The sequence below is a fragment of the Chiloscyllium plagiosum genome, chromosome 42, assembly GCF_004010195.1.
Source record: "Chiloscyllium plagiosum isolate BGI_BamShark_2017 chromosome 42, ASM401019v2, whole genome shotgun sequence".
In the NCBI taxonomy this organism is placed as follows: Eukaryota; Metazoa; Chordata; class Chondrichthyes; order Orectolobiformes; family Hemiscylliidae; genus Chiloscyllium; species Chiloscyllium plagiosum.
In genome coordinates, this window is record NC_057751.1 from 699,836 (window position 1) to 724,439 (window position 24,604).

General features: G+C 43.4%; 1 protein-coding gene across 1 annotated transcript in view; it reads left to right on the forward strand.

The window, feature by feature from the left end:
* The window catches only part of LOC122542962 (calcium-activated potassium channel subunit alpha-1-like), a 108,174-nt gene that overhangs the window by 46,968 nt on the left and 36,602 nt on the right, over positions 1-24,604 (forward strand). Inside the window, exons 19-20 of the mRNA XM_043681103.1 lie at positions 2,126-2,202; positions 6,428-6,512. Of these exons, the coding sequence (XP_043537038.1) occupies positions 2,126-2,202; positions 6,428-6,512 (162 nt within the window). The remainder of the gene's footprint in view (positions 1-2,125; positions 2,203-6,427; positions 6,513-24,604) is intronic.

Sequence of the window (24,604 nt, forward strand, 5' to 3'; positions counted from 1 at the left end):
ATGACAGGGCGGCGCAACATCGAGGGCCGAAGGGCCTGTACTGCGCTGTAATGTTCTATGTTCTATAAGATTTGTTTTGAAATGTTTAACCATCATCATACCAATTTGAACCATCTTTCCAACCAAAGGCAGAAATTGGGCTGAATATGGATAATTAACATTTGAACCAAAATTATGCATATGTACTTATAAAAATAAGGTGATTAAGCTTCTTTCAGAAGCTCATGAAGATTGGGAGACATTTACAAAATTATCAGGGGCATGGATAGGGTAAATAGACAAAGTCTTTTCCCTGGGGTGGGGGAGTCCAGAACTAGAGGGCATAGGTTTAGGGTGAGAGGGGAAAGATATAAAAGAGACCTAAGGGGCAACTTTTTCACGCAGAGGGTGGTACGTGTATGGAATGAGCTGCCAGAGGAAGTGGTGGAGGTTGATACAATTGCAACATTTAAAAGGCATCTGGATGGGTATATGAATAGAAAAGATGTGGGCCGGATGCTGGCTGGTGGGACTAGATTGGGTTGGGACGTCTGATCAGCATGGATGGGTTGGACTGAAGGGTCTGTTTCCGTGCTGTACATCTCTATGACTCTATGAGATGTTTCAGCTTTTCCAGCACCCTTTAGTGATGGTCATTACGTTCACCTCTGCCTTCTGACATTCTTGAAGTTCTGGCATACTGCTGATGTTTTCCACTGAGTGATATAAAATACCTTTTCAGTTCCATCACCATTTCTTTGATCGCCATTACTCCTTCTCCAGCCTCATTTTTATGCAAGCCCATATCCACTCTTGCCTCTCTTAACTGTTATGTATCTGAAAAACCTCTTGCAATCTTCTTTTATATAACAAGCTAGCTTGCCCTGACATTTCATCTTCTGCTGGTTTTTAAAAGCTTCCCAATCCTCTGGCTTCCCACTAATCTTCACCATATTTTCATACTTCCTGTACTTATCCCAATATCAAAACAGTATTACAGTGTATTCCAATCAGAAAACTGTCAGATTCTCAGTACCATCTCTTCCTCAGCGCTGACCTTCCAACAGGACAGCTGTCCCTCAGTACCAATTCCCACAAATATACAGTCAGTGCGCCCTCGTCACTGACTTTCTGACCTTGTCGTGCTCCATCAGTGTTGAACCTTTGAGAACAGTGTTCCCTCAATGCTAATCCTTGACAGTGGAGCAATCCCCCAAAAATCAGCCTCCAGCAATGCTGCTCTCTCTCAATACATCCTAGCAAATGAATTTGGAGTAGAAAAAGATCATTCGGCCCTTAAGCTTGCTCTGCCATTCAATAAGATCATGGCCAATCTGTTTGCGTTTTGAATTTTACATCTTCATCAATGTCCTATAACCCATGATTCCCTTATCTCAATCTTTTACAATTTATATCAATGAGGACTTATATCCTTCCTATAGCAGGGTGGCAAGAACTACACTAAGTACAGAAGAAGCCTCACCCATGTCCTGTATAACCTCAACATGGCATCCCAACTCCTATACTCAAAGGTCTGAGCAATGAAGGCAAGCATACCAAGTGCCTTCTTATCCACCGTGAATGCCAGTGATGCCAGTGATGCAGATTTCAAATAATTATAAGCCTGACGCCTTGGTCTCTCTGTTCTACAACACTATCCATGGCTCTATCTATTAAATTGGAGAGGCTTCAGAAAGATGTATGAGATGTTGCTGAGAATGGAGAGTTTGAGTTAAAAAAATAGGCTTGGAATTTTTCCACTGGAGTGGAGGAGTTTGAGGGTGACCTTACAGAGGTTCATAAAATTATGAGGGGCATTATGGTGAATAGCAAAGGTCATTTCCCTCAGGTGGGTGTGTTCAAAACTAAGAGGTGTATTTTTATGGTAAGGGGATTCTCAGTCTAGACATTATCTGCGAAAGTGCCCAAAGTGTAACTCAAACCTGCAATATTTTAACCCAGAGCTATGAATGCTATCAGTGATCCAGAGTATGGTTCATGCAAATTTCAAAATGCTTTCTGGGAGAAGCTCAATGGACCACTCTCTTTACTTGTCCACTTCCTCTGGTCACAGTCATTTTGGATTGTTAAATGGAGTTTGAAGTATTCATCCATAGCTTAATGCATTGATTATTCACACCCACAGAGCAAATATATACTGCATTGAATGTCATCAAGATATTGTTGACCCCAGGCGAATTAAGAAGTGTGGATGCAAAAGAAGTGAGTATTTCTAACTGCATCATTACAATGCCTCAGAGTGCTTCACAGCTAATTGAATACTGATTAACTGCAGTCACGTATGAGGAGAGATTGACTCGTTAGGGTTGTTTACGCTAGAGTTTGGATGAATGAGGAGGGATTTCACAGAGACCTGTAAAATTCGAAGGACTCGATAGGGTAGATGCAGGCAGGATGTTCCCGATGGTGGGTGTGTCCATCAGGGGTCACAGTCTGGGGATTCATGGTAGACCATTTAGGACGGAGATGGGAGACATTTCTTCACCCAAACAGTGGTGAGCCTGTGGAATTCATTATCATAGGAAGTAGTTGATGTCAAAACATTGAATGTATTCAACAGGTGGCCAGATGTAACACTTGGAGTGAATGGGATCAAAAGGTATGGCGAGATGGCAGGATTATATCATTGGGTTGGACAATCAACCATGATCATGATGAATGGTGAACCAAGCTCTCAGGGCTGAATGGCCTCCTCCTATCTTCTGTGTCTCTATGAACATATATGAAACAGTACAGCCAATGTAAGTCTGGAGAGATTCTAGGACGAGCAACAACTAGGCAATCTGTCAAGCAACGTTCCAGTCTGGCATCTGACTTGTCTGGTCATAACATCTGCTAGGCGTTACCAACACTGGGTCATTGAAAGTGTGACTCCAGCGGTATTACACTGGAAGTGTCAGCATAGATAATGTGCTCACGTTTCTGGAATGGGATTTGAATCTAGTGGGCGGCACGGTGGCACAGTGGTTAGCACTGCTGCCTCACAGCGTCAGAGACCCGGGTTCAGTTCCCGCCTCAGGCGACTGACTGTGTGGAGTTTGCACGTTCTCCCCGTGTCTGCGTGGGTTTCCTCCGGGTGCTCCGGAGGAATGGGTGGGTGGGTTGCGCTTCGGCGGGGCGGTGTGGACTTGTTGGGCCGAAGGGCCTGTTTCCACACTGTAAGTAATCTATTCTAATCTAATCTAATCTTCTGTTTTAGCATTGAGAATTCTAAGTATTGAGTGTGTGTGAGGATGAATGGGTGTTTAGGAGTGTAGGTTTGTCTGGGTATGTGGGTTAGTGTCACAGACGATATGAAAGTAATTAGAGTCATAGAGTCAAACATACAGAAACAGATTCTTTGCAGGGCAGCACAGTAGCTCAGTGGTTAGCACTCCTACCTCACAGTGCCAGGGACCTGGGTTTGATTCCAGTTTTGTCTGTCTGGGTTTCCTCTCGGTGCTCCGGTTTCCTTCCACAGTCCAAAGATGTGCAGGTTAGGTGCATTGGCCATGGTGAAAACCCCAGGTGGAGTTACAGGGATAGGCTGGGAGGCTGGGTCTGGTGGGATGCTCTTCGGAGAGTTGGCGCAGACTCAATAGGCTGAATGACCTCTTTCCACACTATGATTCTATGCTATGCAGTGTTCATTGACCGCTGCTATCAAATCATTCTTTCTCATTTATTAGTAACCAGTTTGAGACATACATTCTTTTCCTCGCTCTATGAAACCCACTCCTCCCCTCCCAACCCAAAATTCAGGGTGTGATGCATTCACAGTAGAATGTTTGTCTTGCAATGCAGTTGAGAGGGATTGCATGTCATAACTTCTTGTTTTAGAAAGGCTTATTACTAGCTACTCTGGGGAAGCTCATATAGATCATCTTGGTGAGCTACATGAGAGAGATTTGTGGGCACATCATTTCTGGTCCCTTCATTCGGTTGCCAAGTTGCTTTGGAAATGGGCAAATCACTCATTGCTGTGGTGAACTGAGGTTGATTGACATGTGCTTAATATGTGGTCCCCCCAGCTTCCAAACACATGAAAGTGGATCAGGAAGCTTTTCTTTCTTACCAGGTTTAAGGCCTGGCTGGCCATCATCTACAATACTATGTTTCTGATGCCCATCATTGTTATGGCTTCATGAATGAATTCACATTAAACACAAGCTTACTTCCTTTTGAAGAAAATGGCTAACAATTATTGAGCCCGTATAAACTGAGAAACCATTGCCATAAGAGTGTCAGCTTTCTTAGTCACTGAAGTTTGTGTAGTGAAGAAATAGAAAAGTTTTTGGAAGGGCTGACTTAATGAGAAACTTAGATAGCATGGTGTTGCTACACATCTGCTGCCTTTGTACTTCAGGTTTGCAGAAGGTCAAGATTTTGCATTGACATGTTTGTGCAGTTCATTCAGCAAGTAGGACACTCTGTAGTGGAACAACTCTTAGATAACTGGACAGTAAAATATGCTGGAGTCAGGTCGTTGGAAATAAAAGAACTTGATTCTTTTACATCCTGTTCCTGAGTGACTGTGAGTTCAGCTTTGTGCATCCTGGGCGTGAGCTCCACATGTTCTGAAATCCTAGTTCTGTTGAGGAGTATTGAGGGAGCTTTCTCAATCCCATGCTGAATCTGCCTTGCCAGTGTTTGATGGGAACAATTCGAGAGAATTTCATTAAGTTCAGTTTAAGAAGAGTAGAAGGAGCTTTATTCTGTATCAAAGCCCATGTTGCTCCTGTCCTGGGAGTGTTCGACAGGGGACAGCTGTGTAGAGAAAGCTTTACTTTGTATCCTACCCAGTATTGTCCCTGTCCTGACTGTACTTCGTGGGGACAGTGTGGAGAGATTTTATTATCAGTTTAAAATAATAGAAGGAGCTTTGTTCTGTATGTTACCCCATGCTGTCCCTGTCCTGGGAGTGTCTGAGAGGGACAGTATTGTGGAAGCTTTACTTTCAGTTTATTTTCAATGTAAAGGAGTAGAATAGGTTTTACTATGTACCTGACTGCTGAGGTTCTGGCCTTGGGAACATTCGACCAGCTAGTGTTGTGGGAACTTCGAACTCTGAACATAAACCATGTTGTAACTTCCCAAAGAGTTTTCTTCGAATTCAGTCATGGGATGTGGTTCACTGGCTGGGCCAGCATTTGTAGCACATCACTATTTGCCATTAAGAATGCGATGGTGAATTGCATTAACTGGCACAAAATAAAACAGGAAAGGTATTTCGAGAAGGGATAAATGAGGGATAAATTAGGTCCAAGGAAAGGCCATTCAAACTGGCCAGAAAACTGAGGGTTCGAAGCAGTTGGGATTTCAGCAAATGTGGAAAAAAGGGTTGATTAATAAACCAAAAAGAGAGCTACTCAAAATGGAGAGCTGTGACCAGTGGGTGTTCCACAGGGATCCGTGCTGGGACCACTGTTGTTTGTGATATATGTATATAAATGATTTGGAGGAAGGTATCGGTTGCCTGATTAGATGACACGAAGATTGGTGGAGTAGCAGATAGTGAAGGGGACTGTCAGAGAATACAGCAGAATATAGATAGGTTGGAGAGTTAGCCAGAGAAATTGCAGATGGAGTTCAATCCAGGCAAATGCGAAGTGATGCATTTTGGAAGACCCAATTCAAGAGCAAACTATACAGTAAATGGAAAAGTCCTGGGGAAAGTTGACATACAGAGAGATATGGGCGTTCAGGTCCATTGTTCCCTGAAAGTGGCAACGCAGGTCAGTAAAGTGGTCAAGAAGGCATACAGCATGCTTTCCTCCATTGGACGGGGTACTGAATACAAGAGTTGGCAGGTCATGTTACAGTTGTATAGGACTTTGGTTTGGCCGCATTTGGAACACTACTTACAGTTTGGTCGCCACATTACCAAAATCATGTGGATGCTTTGGAGAGGGTGCAGAGGAGGTTCACCAGGATGTCGCCTGGTATGGAGGGTGCTAACTATGAAGAGAGATTGAGTAGATTAGCACTATTTTCATTAGAAAGACGGAGGTTGCGGGGAGACCTGATTGAGGTCTACAAAATCATGAGAGGCACGGACAGGGTGGAGAGCAAGAAGCTTTTTCCCCAGAGTGGAGGACTCAATTACTAGGGGTGACGTGTTCAAGGTGAGAGGGAAAATGTTTAGGAGAGATATGTGTGGTAAGTTCTTTACGCAAAGGGTGGTGGGGGCCTAGAACGCGTTGCCAGTGGAAGTGGTAGGTGCAGGAACGATATCATCATTTAAGATGTATCTGGACAGATACATGAATGGGCAGGGAGCAGAGGGATACAGATCCTTAGAAAATAGGCGCAGGTTCAGATAGAGGATATGGATTGGTGCAGGCTTGAAGGACCTGTTCCTATGCTGTAACTTTCTTTGTTTTTAGTTCTAAAGCTTCGGTCTTCTGTTGGCTTCATGATTCTCTTCAGTCTTTCTTTTCCTTTCTAGCATACGACAATGAAAAGCTTCATTATTCTGTGATCCGAAGCCAGTCGTTGGGAGTGCTGCCAAGGCAGGGTGCATCCCTTGAAAAGTAAGCCAGATACCCAGCCTCACAATCTGATACCGCTGTTGTCCACCCCACAACTCAGGGCATATGTCCCTCTAACTCGGTCTGAATTTACCTTTTCGTGCTTTGATCTCCAGCTTATAGACACAGGCAGTGATAATAATGTTCAGATACACTGAGATTTATTTTCTGTGGCACCAAGTTATATTTCTGCCAGGACCCATGACAAAACAAAAAAAAACTGTCTATGAGGCACTCAAATATCTGTCTGTCCATTTGATCATTGGCACATTGACTTTCCTTAGTTTACCAGTGGAGGACTCATGCCAAGATCTGAAGACATGTGAGGAGGGCTTAAAAATCAAAGCACAGAGAAGTGAACTAATCTTCAGCCATTCATCTGAATTCGGATATCCTGGGACAGATTTTCCAAGAAGTGGCAATCTCAGCAATTTGCTAGTTGGGTGCCTGGGAAGTTGGATGCCAGATGGGTAGGAGGAGGTTGACATGTAAGTAAACAGAGTGCCAGGTGGGGCAGGGTGCCATGAGGAGAAGGGTGGTGAGGATGTCAAGTAGCTAGGGGTAAGGTGCAGGGTGCAAGGGACCAGGTAAATGGTGCAGTATTTCGAGGAGGTCAGATTTTGAAAAATCAGGTCTGGAAGTGTGGGCTTTGAGTCCAAGGTAGATAACAGGTCTTCAGATTCCAACGGATGAAGTGGGGAAGGGATGCTTCGGGTCCGAAGCAGTGTAAGGGTGTTAGGTCCAGAACAGGAGAGGGGTGTGTCTGCTACCGGACGTGTCAGGTCTGGGACTGGAGAATGTAATGGGTCTGGGGGAGGTGTAGTTGTTGCTGTGTGAGTTAAGAATGGGGTCACTTGTACAGTTACTTAGGAGTTAGACTGTGTTTTTAAACTGACTAACATTTCCTGAGTAACTATTGACTTAACTTCTTTGGAAGGCACTGAATTGTTTCATTTAAAGAGAGACTTTTGGAGAGGCCCAGGCAGAAGGGAATGATCCATCAGAATTTTCAGTTGTCCAGACTACTCCTTCAGAGTCTTCGGTAAATGGGATTCAACAGGTTACCAATGCGTGTCTCCCATCAATGCTGAAAATAATACCTGTTTTATGATTGGGAAATCTGACCAACTCCTGTGCCTACTTTTGAATTTGTTTTAATTCAAGTAATGAGACAAACGTAAAACTTGAAACAACTTACGGAGGAAAGTTTGTCAGATTTGACGGGTGACACTTGGTGAGACTGAAGAGAAGCAGCTCTACCCAAGGGAGGTGAATATATTTAGAGTGTGACGTTTACACAGGAGAGCTTCCATGATAACTTGCTCATAGAAATATGGATTACAAATAGATGAAAGGTGTTTTGTTTTAATATTTTGTGAAACTGAAGATTCAGAATACATTTCCATTATTCTGACTACAAATAAATAATTATGAATTTAATCATTCATTACGTCAGTACTGACCCTCTGACAGTGTAGCACTCCCTCAGTACTGACCCTCTGACAGTGCAGCACTCCCTCAGCACTGACCCTCTGACAGTGCAGCACTCCCTCACTACTCATCCTTCGACAGGATAGAGCTCCCTCAGTATTGACCCTCTGACAGTGTGGCGTTCCTGAGGATTGACCCTCTGACACTGTAGCACTCTCTCAGTAACTACCACTCGCACAGTGTAACATTCCCTCAGTAACAACTCTAACACTACAGTGCTCCCTTAGTAGTGCACTGAGACTTTTTGCCCGAAATGTGTGATGTAGCCTGAGAAGTTGAAGTTGAACTTATAATTTCATGAGTTACAGTTGAGATCGCTTCTCATTGGGGCCCAGTTGTTGCAGAACACTATCTTTCAAAATGATCTGTTAGTTCCCTGGCCTCCTAATTCACATTTTCAAATAAAGAAGTGGGTTGTATGGCACTGATTATTCATCCTCTAGAACTGTGAGGCCCATAATTTGCCTAAGTACTGACATAGAGTGCAGAAATACTTCATATTGAATCTGCTTATTGTTTAGTCGTCAGCTCACATTGCAGACAGCAGTCCCGCCACAATCCATTGTAAACAGTATTTTTCATGACAAGCTTACAATAGGTTTGATGTCAAATATCCCTAACTAATAGAATTTACAACGGTGCCTGCCAGCGATGACAGATTATTTGGAACACGTTCATGGAAGCTTAAAAAACATTTCATCAAGAACAGAAACAAAAAAATACAGTTTGGAAAGGAGACAAACTGCCCAGCACCCCCTCCTCTCCCCCACCACAGCTTAAATTCTTTCCTTCTCTCCTCCAAATTCTCCTGCCACTATCCCCAATCTTTTACTGTCATCACTCTGTCCAGTCTGTCCCTCCCACTCTCTTTCCCCAATCCCTCTTGTACTCTCACTCTCCTAGCAAAGGTGAAGTTCAAACCTGCGCTCACAAACTGAGAGTTTTGGCTCCATCAGAATCAGGACACGAAAAGTTATTGGGAACCTGAGGCCTGGATAACATCAACAATCTAATCTTAAGGGTGCTCTATATTCAACAGTTTTCTTTCCTTTGGCTTCTGTTTAAGCTGGGGTTCCTACAATTCTGGTTAAATACTCAAATTCACATCCTCCTGTTACGCAGCCATTCATCTCCCAATTGGGCTGCTGCAAAATCACCACATATTTTCATCTGGTTTTAGCTCTTCTCCCCCTTCTTCCTGGGAATCCCAGCTCCACATCCACCTGACTACATCTCCTCCTTCTCTCTGCAGTAGATAACCATGTCATTTCAATCTCTCCTCGGCTACATTGTTTGAAGCTTCCTTAATCTCCATTGACCACCTGTATACAGAATCGCAGAACTGTTATGGCAAAGAAAGAGGCCTTTCAGTCCCATCTGCCTGCTTCAGTTCTCCAAAAGAGCTGTCCATTTAATACCATTCTGCCTTCTTCCCTTGACCTTGCACAATGTTCCTTTTCATTTTTTTTTATCTGACTGGAACGTTAATCCTCCAACTATATCTTATTTTTACCTTATTCTTTAAACACTGCAATGTGAAAGTAATGCAACTACCTTCCTTTTTATTCCTCTTCAGTGTCTAAGATTTGTACTTTGGTACTTGTACCTAAAATGGCACCATAAGAGGTGACATTGTGCAACTTTTCACTCTAATCCTGTACTTCTGTACTTGAGTACATGTAACAATAAAGGATATTCTAATCCTAGTTACTTTTAAATGCCTTAATTCAAGCTGCCTCCACAACATAGGTTAGGTGCATTAGTAAGGGGTAAATGTAGGGGAATGGGTCTGGGTGGGTGTGACATTGTGCAACTTTTCACTCTACTCCTGTACTTCTGTACTTGAGTACATGTAACAATAAAGGATATTCTAATCCTAGTTACTTTTAAATGCCCTAATTCAAGCTGCCTCCACAACATAGGTTAGGTGCATTAGTCAGGGGTAAATGTAGGGGAATGGGTCTGGGTGGGTTACTCTTCAGAGGGTTGGTGTGGACTTGTTGGGCCGAAGGACCTGTTTCCACAATGGCAGGATTGTATTAAAAAAAGTTATTGTTGCTCTCTTCTATATTTTTCCCAAATTTCTGCACTATCTAATAAGGCTGGCCTCACAACTGTCGTATAGACTCTTCCTTTCAGAGTCAGCAGTACCTTTCCATTACACAACATGCCACAGCACTTCTTCCAGTTCTTCCAAGTAATGCTGATCTGTTGTTTTATTTCACTGCCTAAACTTCCATCTGAAAGACTAGTCTCCAACAACTCCAGTTTCTCACACAAATTGACCATAAAATTCCATAATGTTATGATCGCTGCTACTTAGGGCCACTATCCACTGTAAGATTCATTCATTATCCTATTTCATTTCACTTTCCCAAGCACAGTGTCACCTGCCTTCTGATCAGCTCCATGACATAATGTCCTCAGAAACTATCACAAAAATATTGGATGAACTTCTCACTCAGGCTACCTTCACACACAGGTTTTCTTTTCTAGTCCAATCTACATGAAGGATGAAAAGCCCTTGTGATTACTCCCATACTTTTAAAAAAAAACTCCCCATATTCCTTTCTTTATACTCCATTTTATCATGGGGTGACCTACAGACCCTGTACACCAACAAGTGACTTCTTACCTTCAAAGTTTTTCACCTATATCCAAACTGTTATCCATTCTCAATGTGCTAATTAACACACCTCGTCTCCACCTTTTCCAAGCCTCCTGTCCTTCCTTCCCTTCAATGTGCAGGTCCCACTCTATGTCATTCTGTAGCTATGTCTGTGCAATAACTGTTACATTGGACAAATTTATTTCTATGTGCACAATAGTTTATCTCTTTCTTCCAAATGCCACTTGCATTCAGACACAGTTTTGTTCTTTTTTTTGTAATCTTTAGCCGTAACTGTTGATTTACTCTTAGATTTGACTCTGTCCTTTCACGACACAATCTGTCATTTCCTATCGTAATAATTTTTTACCTTGTTTTGTCTCTACACTTTAATTCATCACATCTACCCAAACTTAATTCTTTGCTGCACTATTTAGTTTAAACGTTTCTCTTATTCCCTATTGTACAGACTGTCAACAGTACAAACATAACTCAAGGACAGTTCAGACGGACCCAGCAGGACAGTCCCCCTTTCAGCAAAACTGGTGTCAGTCCCCCATGAACTGGAACCACTTCTGCCAAACCAATCTTTGAGCAATGGATCAATTTCTTCCATCATATGAGTTATCTGCGAATTACACAGCTGGCTCAAGTCACTTATTACTGTTCACTCATAGGATGAGGGTGTCACTGGCTGGGCCAGCATTTATTGCCCATCTTCTAATTGCCTTGAGGACAGTTGACAGTCAACCACATTGTTGTGGGTCTGGAATCATATGTAGGCCAGACCAGGGAAGGTCATCGGATTTCCTTCCCTAAAGAACATTGGTTAACCACTTGGGTTTTTGCTGACAATTGGCATTGGTCATCATTAGACTCTTAAATCCAGATTTTTATTCCATTCAAATTCCACCATCTGGCATGGTCGGATTTAAACCCAGGTCTCCAGAACCTGGATTTATGGATTCTTAGTCCTATAATAATAGCCATCACTTCCCTTTCCATCCTTTTACATCAAACAAATATTATGTTTGTGGTGGTGCTTCTTAATCTCCTTATACTGAGTTAAAAATCACACAACACCAGATTATAGTCCAACAGGTTTATGTGGAAGCACTAGCTTTCAGAGCGCTGCTCCTTCATCAGGTGGTAGTGGAGCAGGACCATAAGACACAGAATTTATGGCAAAGGTTTACAGTGTCATGCAGCTGAAATAACACATTGAACAACCTAGATTGTTAAGTTTTTCATCTTTTAGAATTGCTTTGCTGGCTTCGGTTCTTTAATATGTAAATCCCAGAACTTCATTTAAGTCACATTCTCAAGATAACTTCAGGTTTTCAAACAAAATGTGTCATCTCAGCTCAGACAGTGCATAAAAGGTGTGAGGTTAGAGTCTCTCTGTATCCCAATCTTGAATCAGACTGGTTCTATTTCCAAAATGGAATTTACCAAATATTACATGGATTGAATGCCTGCATTGACTACCTGCAGATTGTGCATTTTTTGAGCAAAATAGAGATTCACCCCATAGACTTATATGTGCGCGTGCATGCAGAAGAGAGAGAGAGTGAAAGACAGAGTGAGTGTGTGCGCAAGTGTGAGTACACGTAACAGAGTGTGTGTTTGCATGTGTGAACGCTCGGTAAATTATGGGCGTGATGAGATATAAGCCTGTGAGAGGGTGCGTGCATGGGTGCAAGTGTGAGGGCATGTATGTATGTGTATATGAGAGAGAGCTTGTGTATGAGCAAGGGTCTGTGTTAGTGCGTGAGTATGTAAGTGTGTGTGTGAGGGAAAGTGTATAGTGCAGTATACTGTAGTGTGACATGAACCCAAGGTCCCGGTTGAGGTCATGCCCATGGGTACCGAGCTTAGCTATCAGCCTCTGCCTGGCCACTTTGTGTTGTTGCCTGTCCCGAAGTCCGCCTTGGAGGATGGTCACCTGAAGGTCCGAGGCTGAATGTCCCGGACCGCCGAAGTGTTTCCCAGCCTTTCCAAGGAAGGACGGACATGGAATACGATGACTGGATCCTTCCCCTCCCACTGTCTGTTCCTCTACAGTCCTGATCTCTGGAACTGAGCAGGCAACAAAAGTGTTTGGAATCTTGCTCTTTGCTGCAGAGAACAGTACCTTCACCCCTCCATACACTGGCCTGGATTTCTACTGTTTTCCTTCTTGCTTCACCCACTTAATTGGCCTCATGAACCATGGTCTGTCAATTGATCCATTCATCCTGCAGCCTTCAAGCTCACCCAAGCAAGCTCAAATAACCTGAAACCTGTTGGACAATTGCAAAGGATGCAGATCCCACACTTCTGACCCCTCATCTGCCTCCGTTTCAGCCACACTTTTCTGTCACGGATCATAGATTAAATCTGAAGACCCAATCCTGAGAGGTTTAACCACCTCCTGATACAAAGAAGCGAGGAAACTTACTCTGTCCCTGACGTATATCAGTGTCATATTTCAGTCTCCAGCTCATAAGCTCTGAGCTGAAGATATCCCAGTCTTATTCTGGTGAATCTGCATTACACCACCTCCAAGGCCAATATATCCTTGTTGATATATTGCTTGCCTAACTCCTGGGAATTGGCCATTGACCATTCCAAATTAGGCCTCATCCCTTAGAGCGAGTTGGAGGATACTGCAATTATAGCTGATTTATTGCTCAATATGAGGTTCGAAGCTCTGAAAGATGAGAATCACTTGGCTTACTAAATACAAATAAGTCATCGGTGAAAGATGAAGATGCATGCTTTCTTAAGCAGGTGAATGAGTTATGAAGGCTATTTTTTGCAGGAGGAACTACTAGACTCATCCTTTCCTCATCATTTTACCAACCCATTCAGTGCTTTTAGCTTTCGAACACAGAGGAAAGGCTGGCTAAAGAAGGAGAGGTGGTAGGGTGGTGGCATTATCAATGGACTAGTAATGCAGAGGCCGGAGCTAATAATCAAGGGACATGAGTTCAAATTCCACATGGAAGCTGGTGGAATTTAAAACTCAATGAATGATTTCTCTTACAGAGGAAATGATGAAATGAAATGAGGAACTTGCCTCCTTTGGGAGAATCAGAGGTTGGAACTGTGCAAAAGAGTCAAAAGCTAGTTTAATCTCAACCAGTTGACCACTCTCGATGGTCATGAAAACCCATTTGGTCACTAATGTCTTTTAGCGAAGGAGATCTGATATTCTTCCCTGGGCTAGCCTCCTGAAGACTTAAGACCTATAACAACATGGGTGACAGCAAATTGCTCTGTTGTGTCAAAACTACAACAAATTTGAAAAGAAAGCAATGAATAAAAATCATGAGGTGCATGAATAGAGTGAAAGGTCTTTTCCCTGAGGTGAGGGAGTCCAAAACTAGAGGGTAATAGGTTTAATGGAAGAGGGGAAAGATTGACAGGGACCTGAGGAGCAACATTTTCAAGTAGAGGGTGGTGTGTGCATGGAATGAGCCACCAGAGGAAATTGATATAATTACAAGGGTTTAGAGGCATATGGGCCAAATGGGACTAGATTAATTTAGGATATCTAGTTGGCATGGTTGAGTTGGATCGAAGGGTCTGTTTCCGTTCCATACATCAATGACTCTATTCTATGTCCATTCAGCATCACCAGAAATTGCAATGGAAAACTCAGCACTTGTCAATCTTGAAGGTCCTCCACATGAACACCCAGGGCTTGTGCCAATAAGTGGGAGCGCTATCCCAAAGATTAGTCATACTCACTGAAACAAACCTTACAGACAATGGGTCAGTCACTTCCATGAAGACTATTCCATGTTGAAAACTATTTGGATGCACTGATGGTGGCAAGGTCATAGAATGTATTCTGGTAGTGAGAGCAAGAGTGACTCCTTACCACCAAGCTGTCAAAATCTTAAAGGTCCTAGCTGCTAGACCAGGTCTGAAAGTATTAGTTGGAGTGACCACCGCAGACCACCGCAGATCACATTAAGGGATACCCTTCATCATGTTGAGTGGCATTATCACTGTGCTAAATGGGATAGATTTCAAACAAATCTACCCAACATAAACTGGGTAACCATGAGGCGTTATGGGTCATCAGCAAGCAGAATTATATTCAACGACAACCTACAACCTCATAGCATCAGCATATCCTCACTTTACTTTCACCACAAAACAATGGGATCAAGCCTGGTCAATGAAGACTGTGGCAGGTGGGCATGTCAAGGTCAGTCCCATACATACCTAAAGGTTAGCTATCAACCTAGTCATCATGCCGAACAACTGGAATAGCAAATGGTAGACAGAGTTAAGCAATTCCACAACCAGGTCAGATGTAAATTTTACTGTCCTGCCTCATCCAACTGTGAATGATGGTGAGCAATTAAACAATTGATAGGAAGTGAAAACATCACAATATCGCCATTCTCAGCACATCAGTGAAAAAGATAAGTCTGAACTATTTGCATTAATCTTCAGTCAGAAGTCCTGAGTGGATGATCCACGTTGACCTCCTCCAGAGCTCCCCAGCATCACCGTGGCCAGCTTTCAATCAAAGTGATTCATTTTATGTGATAGCCAGAAGTAGTTGAAGACATTGGATACTGAAAAGGCAATGGGTTGTTACAATGTAGTGTCACTTGATTAGGAAGGTAGAATACCAGGATAATCTCCTGGAGACATAGGCTCAAATCTAACCATGTCTAATGGTGAAGCAATAAGAATAACAAAAAAAGCTAAAATAAGAAACCACAAAAATGTTGCTTAAAAATAAGCCTAATGGCAACCATGCAACCATCTGGTTCACATCCTTTAAGGAAGGAAATCTGCCATCACTGCAACATAATTAACTCTTAGCTGCCCTCAGGGTGATTGGGACTTTACAATTTATGCTGGCCTAACCTGCAACGCCTACATCCGATGAACTATTAAAAAACAACTACCTGTAATGGTCCGGAGATATGCGACATACTGAGCAGAATCTATGTAGCAACTGACCACATGTAGTTTTAGGGAGCCTGAGCAAAATTGGATTTGGTGGACTGAGGGGAGGAGTTTTTCACTGGTTGCAGTCATACCTGGAATATAGTGAGATGGCTGTGGTTGATGGAGGTCAGTTATCTCAGCTCCAGGACATCGCTGCAAGAGTTTCTCTGGGGAATGACCTCAGTCCAACCATCTTCAGCTGTTTCATCAGTGACTTTGATGTAGTGATTGTAAAAAGGTCAGCCACGTAGACCTCATAGAATATGAGCTCCCTGTTTGGGGATGTTAACCTGATCCAATTAGGGAGCCTTGGCTGTCATTTAAGAACAGGAGTGTTAGGCATCCTGTTCACTTTGAGGGCTGGCTCTGAGGGAGTCGGATCAGTGTCGAGAACTGTCCACGTGTAAATAAAGAGTGACTTGATGATGAGATACTGGCTTCTGTGGAGTTATTTCACTGCCCTCTATCAAAAGGTCAGGAGAGGGGGTTTTACCACTTAAGATTACACAAATTTCAGCACCAGATTATTCTCAATCTTCTCTTATCCAAAGAAAACAGCCCTGGCACATCCAAGATTGATTTATTTGTTGTAAAATTGTACAACTGGCAATGATTTTGGAAGCAGAATTGTTTGAAAAGGCATAGAAACTCAGGAACTGTGGGATACAAGTGAGTCTTCATCCAGAGAAGAGTAAACTCGAAAGCAGTTAAAGCTAAAACATTGATTTTCTTTCAAGCAGGAGCATAGATATAGTTTTTGGGGCTAAAGGGATCGAAGGGTATGGGGGAGAAAGCAGGAACCAAGTTTCTGGTTGGATGATCAGTCATGATCATATTGATTGGTGGAGCACGCTCAAAGGGCTGAATGGTCTCCTCCTGGTCCTGTTTTCTATGTCACCATCACTGGCAGGAGAATGAGACCCAAAAAATAGGAATGTGGCAGGCTGTTTGGCCCCTCATGTCTGCTTCGCTATTCATTGCATCATGGCTAATCTGACACTCCTCACATCCACTTTCCTGCATTTTCCTCAGCAACTTTGATTCTCCCACTGATCAAGAATTTATCCACCTCAGCCTTAAATGTACAGAAAGACACCCAGGTGGATAGTGCTGTTAAGAAGGCATACGGTGTGTTAGGTTTCATTCGTAGAGGGATTGAGTTCCGTAGCCGCAATGTCATACTGCAACTATAAAAAATGCTGGTGCGGCCACACTTGGAATATTGTGCACAGTTCTGGTCCCCATATTTCGAGAAGGATGTGGAAGCATTGGAAAAGGAGCAGAGGAGATTTACCAGGACATTGCCTGGTCTGGAGGAAGGTCTTATGAGGAAAGGCTGAGAGACTTGGGTCTGTTCTCATTGGAAAGAAGAAGGCTAAGGGGGGATTTGATACAGACATACAAGATGATCAAAGGATTAGATAGGGAGGACAGTGAAAGTCTTTTTCCGAGAATGATGACGTCAGCTTGTACAAGGGGGCATAACTACAAATTATAGATTTAAGACAGATGTCAGAGGCAGGTTCTTTACGCAGAGAGTGGTAAGGGCATGGAATGCCCTACTTGCTAATGTAGTCAACTCACATTAGGGAGAATTAAACAATCCTTGGCTAAGCACATGGATAATTTTGGGGGACAAGCTGAGAATAGTTCGCTGGTCAGTGTCACATTGAGGGCCGAAGGGCCTGTTCTGCGCTGTATTGTTCTATGTTCTATTAGTCTCCCCCACAGCTCTCTGTTACAAGGAGTTTCAAAGACTCATAACTCACTGAGAGAAGAAATGCCTCCTCACCTCAGTTTTCAATTGGTGCCCCTTTATTCTGAGAGTGTGTCCTCTGGTCTGATACTCTCCCATGAGGGGGGACATCCTCTCAACAAGCCGCTGAAGAATTCTACGTGTTTCAATTAGATCGTCTCTCACTCTTCTACACTCCAATGAGTCGGGTCCCAACCTGTTTCACCTTTGCTGATAACATCATCCCTCCATACCAGGGATTAGCTTTGTGAATCTTCTCTGGACCTCCCCCATTGAAATGATATCTTTCCTTAAACAAGGGGTCAAAACAGCTCACAGCAGTCCAAATGTGGTCTCCCCAGTACCTTACAAGGTTGCAGTTAGACTTCCCGACTCTCATACTCCACCCTCCGTGTTCTATGTTCTCTGGAGTGCTTGTGAGTAAATTATTAAAGAGAATTATCATGAAAGGGCCAATATTCCATGAGCTTTCCCAATTACCTGCTGCAATGTTGTCCAGCCTGTGGATACATCCCCACAAGTCCCTTAAGTTGTAGCTTTCTACAGCTTTTCTCCATCTCAATAATACTGTTCTCCCTTCCAAAATGAAGAACTTCCATGCTATACTCCATTTGCCAACTTTTTGTCCACTTACTTAATCTATCAATCTCTCTCTGTGAACTGTTTGACTCCTTCTCGCAACCTGCCTTTCCATGTATTCTTGTGTCATCTGAAAATTTGGCTGCAGTACGTTCGCTTCCTTCCTCCAAACAATATATACTGTAAATAGTTGTGGTTCCAACACTGATCCCTGTGGAACCCTAATGGTCACAGGTCACCAACCTGAAAAAGAAAACCTTTATCCCCACTCGCTGTTTACTGCCCATGAGCTAATTCTCTGTCCATGCCAATATACTTCCTCTAACACTGTGAGCTCTTACCATGACTTAACCTTTTGTGAGGTACTCTGTCGAACTCCTTCTGGAAGTCCATTTACAACATATCGATTGGATCGCCCCTGTTTAGTCTTGTTCAGACTTGCTTGAAAAACTCTAAAGTTTAGTCAGATATGATTTCCCTTTTCATGAAGCCATGCTGACTGCTTGATTAGATGTGATTTTCCAAATGTGCTGCTACGACTTCCTTAATAATTGATTCTAACATTTTTCCAACAATAGATGTTAGGCTAATCAGCTGATAGTTCTTCTTATGCCTGCCTTCCTTTTTGAACAGGAGCGTCACACTGGCAGTATTTCAGTCTTCCGGTACTTCGCCACAATCCAATAATTTAGAAACGTACAACTAATGCAACCAGTGCTACAGCATTGTGACACATTTATTTGAAAAATTATGATAAGCAAAATGGACTGCAGCACAATAACACAAAGTGCAGCCAGGTAACTGTATAATAGTTTTCAGGAAGGACCTGTGTTCCAAAGACTTATTTTGCAACCTCAGTATTTCCCAAAGACGAAGTTCAAGAAACAAGGATGCTTCTTGTTGGTTCCAAAAAGAATATTGTCTCGTTCCCCTCCTTAGCAATAGGATCTTTTTGATCTACAGGGAAAGAGATGGCAGTGATTCAATGAGTAATTTAAAAGAAAGCACCTCTGGCATGTTCAGGAATGGTCATTAATGTATCATTGGATGGAAGAGGAATGGTGGCAGATCTTGCAGAGATTAATTTTATTTATTCATGGGATGTGGGCATTGCTGGCTGGACTAACATTTCTTTCCCATCCCTAGTTACCCAGAGGGCAGTAAACAGTGTACCACATTGCTTTGGTCTGGAGATATGTGTAGGCAGACTGGATAAAGAAGGCAGATTTTCTTCCTTAAAGGACATTAGTGAACCGATAGGTGTTTGCAACAATGGTTACATGGTCACTGTTTTTATTGCAGCTTTTTACTGAATTCAGTTAGCGCCATCTGCCCTGGTGGGATTCAAAGCAAGGTTCTTAGGATATTACTACGCTACCAACTGCATGCTTGCTTGCTGGCTGGAACATAGCAGGGTGGCCATTCAACTGTGGCTGACTAGGAACCACGCTTGCTTTGAATTCAAAGATCTTGTATTCAACAGCTATCGAGGGTGCAGGTTTGGTGGATTCATCATAGTAAATATGAGATTATGGAGATAGGGTCGGGGCTGGGTCTGGGTTGGATGCTTTTTAGAGGGTTGGTACAGACTTGATGGGCCAAATAGACTCTTTCTGCACTGTAGGGATTCTATGATTCTAATATTGTGCTGTTCAAGATGCTGTCTGGCTGGTCCCATACGTCCCTTTATGGGCAAAAGACCCCAAAACACTCAGAGCATTACTTCTAAGAAAAGCAGAAGAATTATCCGCAGCGTCCTGGTCAATATATTATTGTGGTGCAGTTCGCCGAGCTGGGAATTTGTGTTGCAGACGTTTCGTCCCCTGTCTAGGTGACATCCTCAGTGCTTGGGAGCCTCCTGTGAAGCGCTTCTGTGATGTTTCCTCCGGCATTTATAGTGATTTGTACCTGCCGCTTCCGGTTGTCAGTTCCAGCTGTCCGCTGCAGTGGTCGGTATATTGGGTCCAGGTCGATGTGCTTAGAGGAAGCAAGGATCGAGCACAGCTTTAAAGGATTACAGGCTTGCTAGGAAGGAGCTCAGAAATGGACTGAGGAGAGCCAGGAGGGGGCACGAAAAAGGCTTGGCAGGAAGGATTAGGGAGAATCCTGCAGAGTGTGAAAATAGATACGTCCTCTGGGCCCGATGGGATTTATGAGAACAGCCAGGGAATTCCTAGAGGCATGGCACTCATCCACAGATTCAATCAATAAGCACATCGACCTGGACCCAATATACCGACCACTGCAACGGACAGCTGGAACTGACAACCGGAAGCGGCAGATACAAATCACTATAAATGCTGGAGGAAACATCACAGAAGCACTTCACAGGAACCTCCCAAGCACTGAGGATGTCACCTAGACAGGGGGCGAAACGTCTGCAACACAAATTCCCAGCTCGGCGAACAGAACCACAACAACGAGCACCCGAGCAACAAATCATCGCACAAACTTTGATCAATATATTATCTCTCAACCAATATCACTGAGCAAACTGTTGATCTAGCCAACATCCACTGTTTCGAAAGCTTTACTGTGATCTTTTTGGCTCCCCTATTTCCGGCGCCACAACACTTCAAAAGAACCTCACTGGTGGTGAAATACTTGGCGGCAAGCTGAGATTGCAAAAGGCTCTTTGTAAATGTAACTATTCGTTTGTGTGGAACAGGGTGGGAAAGAGCAGATGTGTCTCAGTTTCCATCTCAATAAATCACATGAGGAGTCCACAGTGCAGCCTTCCAAAAAAGTAGACAGGAGACAGAGCAAATCGCATTTCGTAACCAATTGCTGCCTTAAACATGTAACATTATTGCTTGTGGTATTTCATTTACTTGGATTGACACTTTGATAAATATCTCTATAGTTGATACAATAACTTGCTCCAGGGGTCATTATTATTAAGATCTGTCACCAAGAAGCATCTGAGCGATGACTCAGTAAAAAGATTAGGAGTACAAAATAAATCATCCAATGGCACTGATTGCCTTCTAAGGTTTGCAGCCCAGAAACCCCTCGAAGCGCTTTCAAACATTTCTCTGTGGCGTTATTTTTCACACTGAATAAATTTGTGGCTGTAGATAATCGAGCATATAAAAGGAAGCGGTGGGGGGGGGGGGGGGGTAGGTGTGGTAGATGGGGGATAAAGGCATCGTGTTTTTCAACTAGTTCAAGCCCTGGGGCGAACTGACTGCCAAGGTCCAGTGTTAGAATTGGACTTCACAGCAAGAGCTGTGTTTCTGTCCCGCTGGCACAAACCCTTGATGTACAATCAGAGAAAGGCGAAGGGGGAGATGGAGCACAACGTCTCTGCTTGCTGAGGAGGGAGCACGTACAGACATCAAACCAGACCAATGACTTGAGATGTATGAGACTGGATGGGTGAACCAGAGTCTTGAGGGTGCAGGAGGTTTTAAAGGATGGCACAGTGGCTCAGTGGTTAGCAATGCTGCCTCACAGCATCTGGGACCCGAGTTTAATTCCATCCTCGGGCTATTGTCTGTGTGGAGTTTGCACATTCTCCCTGTGTCCGTGAGGGTTTCCTCTGGGTGCTCCGGTTTCCCCCCACAGTCCAAAGATGTGCAGGTTAGGTGGATTGGCCATGTAAAATACAGGACTCTGGATGGAATGCTGTTCAGAGGATTAGTGTGAACGCAATGGGCCAAATGGCCTGCTTCCATATGGTAGAGATTCGAGTCTGACAACAAGTCGTCATGTGGGGCCAGACTGAGTGAAAGTAAAAACGTTTTGTTCGACGTCAAATTGATCACTTTACAGCCAATGAAATCCTTTGGAGTGTGATCTCTGATGTGATATAGAAATGTGGCAGTGTCTGCATGGCAAGATCCCACACAAAGCAAGCAAGTTCATAGCTAGCTAAATCTCTTGCAGCTTGAGGGATAAATTTTGACCAAGACATTGAAAAGAATGTGCCTGTATTTCTCTGAACACGAAGTGGGGACTGAAAGGGGGACGATTAGGCCTTAAGTTTAACATCTTCTTCCAAAGATGGCACCTCTCAGAACACAGCATTCCCTGAGTTTTGCAAAAGGAGGTATTAACACTACAAAAATTCACCAAGGTTTCCAGATAGCACCTTCCAATCACACTACCACTAGAAGGACATAGGCAGCAGGTACATGAAAATACCACCATTTACAATTTCCCCTCTAAGTCACTCACCATCCTTACTTGGAAATACATCACTGTTCCTTTAAAGTCAATGGGTCATAATCCTGAAACACAAAGAACAAACAACAGTACAGCGCAAGAACAGGCCCTTTGGCCCACCAACTCTGTGCTAACAATATGACACCTTTCTAAAGTAAAAATCTTTTGCCTCTACATGATCTGTATCCCTCTATTCCCTGTCAGTTCGTGTATCTGTCAGCATACCTCTTAATTGTATCTGCTTCGATCATCTTCAGGAATGAGATAATGAGAATCCAGACAAAGTATATTCCTGTCAGGGTGAAAGGAAAGGCTGCTAGGTATAGGGAATGCTGGACGACTAAAGAAATTGAGGTTTGGTTAAGAAAAAGAAGGAAGCATATGTCAGATATAGACAGGATAGATTGTGTGAATCCTTAGAAGATTATAAAGGCAGTAGGAGTATACTTAAGAGGGAAATCAGGAGGGCAAAACAGGGATGTGAGATAGCTTTGGAAAATACAATTAAGGAGAATCCAAAGAGATTTTACAAATACATTAAGGACAAAAGGGTAACGAGGGAGAGCATAGGGCCCCTCAAAGATCAGCAAGCCGGCCTTTGTGTGGAGCCGCAGAAAATGGGGGAGATACTAAATGAGTATTTTGCATCAGTATTTACTGTGGAAAAGGATATGGAAGATATAGACTGTCGGGAAATAGATGGTGACATCTTGCAAAATGTTCATATTACAGAGGAGGGAGTGCTGGGTGTCTTGAAACGGTTAAAGATGGATAAATCCCCAGGATCTGATCAGGTGTACCCGAGAACTCTGTGGGAAACTAGAGAAGTGATTGCTGGGCCACTTCTCGATAGTCACAGGTGAGGTGCCAGAAGACTGAAGGTTGGCTAATGTGGTGCCACTGTTTAAGAAGGGTGGTAAGGACAAGCCAGGGAACTAAAGACGTGAGCCTGACGTTGGTGGTGGGCAAGTTGTTGGAGGGAATCCTGAGGGAGAGGATGTACATGTATTTGGAAAGGCAAGGACTGATTAGGTATACTCAACATGTTGCTGAACAAAGAGACCTTGGAGCGCAGGTTCATAGCTCCTTCAACGTGGAGTCGCAGGTAGATAGGATAGTGAAGGCAGCGTTTGGTATGCTTTCCTTTATTGGTCAGAGTATTGAGTACAGGCGTTGGGAGGTCATGTTGCGGTTGTACAGGACATTGGTTCAGCCACATTGGAGGCTGAGGGGTGACCTTATAGAGGTTTACAAGACTATGAGGGGCATGGATAGGATAAATAGGCAAAGTCTTTTCCCTGGGATTGGGGAGTCCAGAACTAGAGGGCATAGGTTTAGGGTGAGAGGGGAAAGATTTAAAAGAGACCTAAGGGGCAACTTTTTCACACAGAGAGTGGGACGGGTATGGAAAAAAGAGCTGCCAGAGGATGCGGTGGAGGCTGGTACAAATTGCAACATTTAAGAGGCATCTGGATGGGTATATGAATAGGAAGGGTTTAGAGGGATATGGGCCGAGTGTGGCAGCTGGGACTAGATTGGGTTGGGATAGCTGGTCGGCCTGGACGGGTTGGATCAAAGGGTCTGTTTCCATCGTGTACATCTCTACGACTCTATCTCCTCTCTGAGTACATTCTATGCACTTAACCAACCTGTATAAAAAACCTTACATTTCATATCTCCATTAAACTTGCCTCTTTTACCTTAAACCTGTGTCCCCTAGTAACTGACATTTCTACTCTTGGGAAAAAAAAGACTCTGATTATCCATTCTATCCATGCCTCTATAATTTTGTAAATTTCTATCAGGTCACTCCTCAGCTTGAAGTGTTCAAGTGAAAACAAACCCAGTTTGTTCAATCTCTCCTCATAGCTAATACCATCCAAACCAGGCAATATTTGGTAATTCCAAAACCAGGTAAACTAAGCCTGGACCTTCTCCAAAGCCTCCACATCCTCCTGGTAGTGTGGCAACTGGAAGTGTATGCAATATTCCAATTTTGGCCTGACTAAAGTTCTATACAAGTGCAACGCAATTTGCCCATTTTTATACTCTGTGCCCCAATCTTGCCATGCTACCCTTAATTTTCATGGGAGCATACTAGTCCTGAACTGTAATGAACTGGTCTTTACAAGATTTTTACACAAAATGTGGATTTTTCCTCAAACAGCCACCCTCAATCTTATTGAATTGGGATCCCTGTTCACATAATGGTACCCCACTGAAACTTTGATTACCTGGCTAGCTCATTCCCCAGTGCCAGGTCTAGTTTGGCTCTTCTGTAGTTGGACTATTTACGTATTAATTCAAGAAACCCTCATGGACGTGCCTAACAAATTCCGCCCAGTCCAAGCCCCTGGCATTAAGGGAGTCCCAGTTAACACACAGGAGATCAAAATCACCCACAATAACCACGTTGCTTTTCCACGTATCAGCTCCTCTGTCACCCGGTGGCTGTTAGGAGGCTGGCGCTCTTATCAATGAAATAAATTTACAGCTAACTCTAGTGTTAGATCCTTACCAAAGAATAATGCACAC